The 4,585-nt window shown below is 38.8% G+C and overlaps 1 protein-coding gene across 1 annotated transcript; it reads right to left on the bottom strand.

Annotated features, from left to right (window-relative positions):
- Window positions 1-3,101: 3,101 nt before the first annotated feature.
- OR6X1 (olfactory receptor family 6 subfamily X member 1) lies at window positions 3,102-4,091 on the bottom strand. Its single transcript, XM_025998876.2, has one exon. The coding sequence runs from the start codon at window positions 4,089-4,091 to the stop codon at window positions 3,102-3,104; it is 990 nt and encodes a 329-aa protein (XP_025854661.2).
- Between the last annotated feature and the right edge of the window lie 494 nt (window positions 4,092-4,585).

Raw genomic sequence — 4,585 nt, 5'->3', positions numbered from 1 at the left:
CTAAGTTGATTGGTCATTTATGAATGTAATGGAATTATAAGAGTCTGATAAAAACAGAGATGACTTTAGATGGACTTTAAGGAAGACAGCAGGAAATCTTTAGTCTGAGGTAATTGAAAAAAGTGGTCTGTAGCTGGGGAAGCTTGGGAAAGAAAGGCATATTCTCTCTCTTTCTCTTGGGGATTTCTAATGTGCGTGAAGGTGACTAGAACTGAACAGGTAAAGCTGAATTTATTACTTGACAGGTAAGGGAGAGCTGTATCTCTCAAAAGTGACTTTGGGCTCTGTGAGTTACAAGGGAAAGATTACTTGGTAAATAAGGAAAGGAAGTTTTGCCCAAATAAGACAGGAACATGAGGTCACCATTTGATTGGTTGAGGAAAGGATTGTAAAGGCTGCTTTTGAAATGGCCACTGCTCTGGTTTACATCAGTAATAGTGGACACAGTTCTCAGTAAAAATAAGATGATATAATAGGCAGTTTTATATGTGTAAGCCTGGGAGTTAGAATTTTTTTTTCAACATAGCGTTAAATGTTCTGAGAAATTGAGTAGTGAAGGAACTTATTGAACCTTGTCTACCTCTGTATCTCCTCCAATTTGAGTACTTGAACCCTGATCTTATTAACTAATATGTAATTGGAACATAGCACAAAAACAATAGCTTTGCTTAAGTGTGTACATTTTTCAGGAACAAATTAACTCAAGAGCTCCTTGTCAAGGATTTGGCTCAGATGTATGCACAAACTCAACCCTGTCATTAGAGTTACGAGTAGTAGAAAAATAATTAATATCCAGGGATCTGAGTAAGGGGTTGTTTATGATATTGGATGACTTATCCAATGGATGACTTCTTGTGTAATGGATGACTTCTTCTGTAATTTCTTATTCTCTTGGAGAAAGTTGGGGTGTGTACATTTGGGGAAGGTATTTGGCTCTAGAGCCCTAAGAAACAAGGGACAATGTGAAATCAAGCTACGGTATCTTGTCTCTGTGGCCAGGGCTCCTTTTCCCCAAAATAGCACTCTGGCTCCTGCAGGCACTGGAAGTAGACAACATACCTCTTGGGGACTTTGGTGGGACCATATTGGTGAAGATCTAAGACAGGGCTGCCTAGAAGTCTTGTAACTCATTTCATTCTTGATATTCAGGTGTTGGAGCTTCTTTGTTGGATAGACTTTTCCAACTCTGGTATTTCAAACTCCAAGCACTGATTTTCTGGGAGAATATAAAAAAAAATGTATTTTTTTTCCCAACAGAATCAGTACCCGGCACATTGCTTGGTACATGATACCAACATATAAATAAAATATGAAAAATGCATGAGTAAATGGCACTATTTTGATTTTCATGAATGTGGAGTCATACTCTCACATTTTTTCTCTCCTTTATAAGATCTGTCAAGGTGTTTCATGTTACCCTCTGTCTGCCATCAAATAGGTAACTCTTAGATAAGCTAAATCTAGGAAAACTAATATTTGTGAAACTTGAAAGCAGATTTAAAAAAGTTTTTAATATAATATAATATAATATAATATAATATAATATAATGTAATATAATATAACCCAGGTGTCTCAGTTCCCCTAGATATAGGTTACCTGGAGCCATGCCCAAGCTAATGAAAGTCTGACGTTCTTCCTAAAATTTCTGCATATTCTGTAGCCATTGCTGTCTCTAATCCAAACCACATCATTCCAGACAAGAAACTCAGTTCTTCCTTGCATTACACACACAACATACACGTATGTGAATGAGTGTGACATACACATCCTGCTCATACGTATATTTGGTAATGTAGGAGACTTTACTGAGGGTTCAAGGACAAAGCAGCATAGAAATGTGGTCTCAAATTGAGGATAGGCATCTCCATCCTTAAAATGTTCTGTAGGCTCCCCAACTTTGAGACTTCTGCTAAATTCCTCTTTTTGGCTCATTTCTCCTCTCTTTACTTTTCCTCTCTGAGGGGCACTTAGATATTACCCAGATTTTCTCATTCAGGGCAATTTAAACCATGCTTTTGATGATAGGGCTCTTGAAAATATTCATCCTTAGGGTCTCTCTGCCTTCAAATTCTAAGATAAATCAGATTGGACAGTTGAGATAATAACATTTTCATCTCATTACACTTTGTTTTGCTTTTGCAATTTTCAATTCAATATTAAAAGGAATGTGCATCAATCCTTTCTTTAAAAAAATCACAGTTTAATGGGCTTTTAATGATACACTTTCTTTGCTGTGGGAAGAGGGGTATGTATATATAATACTCATTCTTACAAACTATGGCTCACCTCCATCATCATTTTGTAATAAACTTTTTCTGCCAAATGTCTTGCCTGAGAACATGGTTAAATGAATGGGTTTGTCATTTGCCTTGAGGGACCTTATATGATAACCTTACATGTAAGCCCTGTCTTTAATGTAAACTTGGGGCTGAGTTTTCCAGGAAGAAAGCCTTCATAGTTGGCTCTCTGACTTCTTTTGGTTTCCTAGGCACCTGGCTTACCTAGATTGAAGCATAGGAACTGGCCCAATTCAGTTGGACATTTTCACATCATGTCCTCAAGTTTTGTTGTTATCTGGAAATAAACACCTTTACAGGTATGGAAACATTTGTATTCTATTAAAATTAAAGTCCCCTTATCAAACAAGAACTGGCTTATTTAAAACATTTTTGAAAGACCCATTAGAGTTGATTAGGAGCCTGACGTATACTGTGAAGAAACTAAGTACTGAGAAAATGCGTGGGATGTTTTATGCCTTTGACAAGGAAATGAGGCAAGAAGAGTTATTATAAACAAACAGGGAGACAGGATTCCTTACATTTTTTTTTTAAGTTAATGACAGTTGTCCTTGACCTTTGTGGTTTCTACATTCTGCTTATAATTGAGAAAGTCCTTAGTCCTACTTCATGCATCTGAAGGTATTCTGGGATTTCCTTGTTGGAGAATGAGTTCACTTCTTTTGAAGGAGGACTCTTGGTTCATTTATAGGTAACAAACTCTTTATAGGAGACCTTAACCGTCATAGTTTACTTTCACATTTTTATCTTCTCCACAGTCTTATTTCACATTTAATTTTTGTATCTGTCACATGTTGCATGTTTTACTCTGGATGATGAGTCTTTGGACAAGTCATTGTCTTCCTAAGGGCTGCTTTAACCTCCTTGTTTCTAATTGTGTAAATGAAGGGATTCAGAAGGGGTGTGAGGATAGTATTTAGCACTGACACCACCTTATTAATCTTAAAGGAAGAGTGTGTTGTGGGTCTCAGGTACATGAACAAGACAGCACCATACAGCAGGGAGACTACCATCAGGTGAGAGGCACAGGTAGAGAAAGTCTTTTGTCTGCCAGTGGCTGAAGGGATCTGTAGGATGGTGGACAGGATATAGATATAAGAAATTACTGTGAAGAGGAGTGACCCTGGGATCACCAGGATGGTCACCAAAAGGCCCAGGAGCTCCAGAATGCTTGTGTCTACGCAGGCTGCTTTCAAAATGGGACCAACATCACAGTAGAAATGATTGATGACATTGTTGCCACAGAATGGCAACTGGATGAGCAGAAGCATCTGACAAAAGACAATGGTAAAGCCAACCATCCAGGAGCTGAGGGCAAGTTGCAGGCAGAGGTTGCTGGTCATAATGGTGGGGTAGCGAAGGGGCTTGCAGATGGCCAGGTAACGGTCAAAAGACATGATGGTGAGGATAAAGAACTCAGTGGTACCCAGGAAAAAGTGGAAGAAGGACTGAAGTAGACAGCAGGGGATGGAAATGGTTGCTCTTGCCACCACAAAAGTCTCCAACAGTTTGGGGATGACTGTGGTGGTGTACCACGTCTCTAGGAAGGACAAGTTGCAAAGGAAGAAGTACATTGGTATTTGTAGCCTGGGCTCTGCCCAAACAATGACAATTATGAGCCCATTGCCCAAAAGGGTTAATATGTAGATGAAAAAGATCACTATAAAGAGAGGGATTTGTAGTCCTTGGATATCAGGAAAGCCTAGCAGGATGAACTCTGTGATTGTTGTGCCATTTCTCATGTCCCTTGATAGTCTAGAAAGACGAGCAAGAAAGTAGGTACTTAGAACCATACTCAAATACAGGTTATGGACAAAAAAACAAAAAAGGAGTATTCTGATTCTACTTAAAGTCCTTCAGGATGTCTCCCTCCTCCCACATACACACATACACCCTAAGCACGCCTTCCTTACTCATGATTGGGCTTGATCTTTGCCAGCTAAACCAGCTTCTTTTTTTTAAAATTTTATTTATTTATTCATGACAGACACACAGAAAGAGAGGCAGAGACATAGGCAGAGGGAGAAGCAATGTAGAACTCGACCCCAGGAGCCCAGGACCATGCCTTAAGCCAAAGGCAGATGTGCAACCACTGAGCCATCCAGCAGTCTCTAAACAGCTTTTGATAGACTTTGAAAGTACTAAGTACACTTGATAACTGGAGAAGTAGTTTTCCATCCATATACAGCTATAAGGATAATCACTGCAATGTGTTATAACTGTCAATAATCCGTATGATTATTAGAAGTGTATATAATGGTATGTCTGCATAAACTGAACTGTGGTC

The sequence above is a fragment of the Vulpes vulpes genome, chromosome 12 (genome assembly GCF_048418805.1).
Source record: "Vulpes vulpes isolate BD-2025 chromosome 12, VulVul3, whole genome shotgun sequence".
Taxonomy (NCBI): domain Eukaryota; kingdom Metazoa; phylum Chordata; class Mammalia; order Carnivora; family Canidae; genus Vulpes; species Vulpes vulpes.
Note: the sequence above shows the minus strand (reverse complement) of the source record. Positions and strands in the feature narration are given on the sequence as shown.

Coding starts and splice junctions, on each gene's coding strand:
- OR6X1 (XM_025998876.2), bottom strand. CDS start 4,091: ATGGTTCTAAGTACCTACTTTCTTGCTCGTCTTTCTAGACTATCAAGG.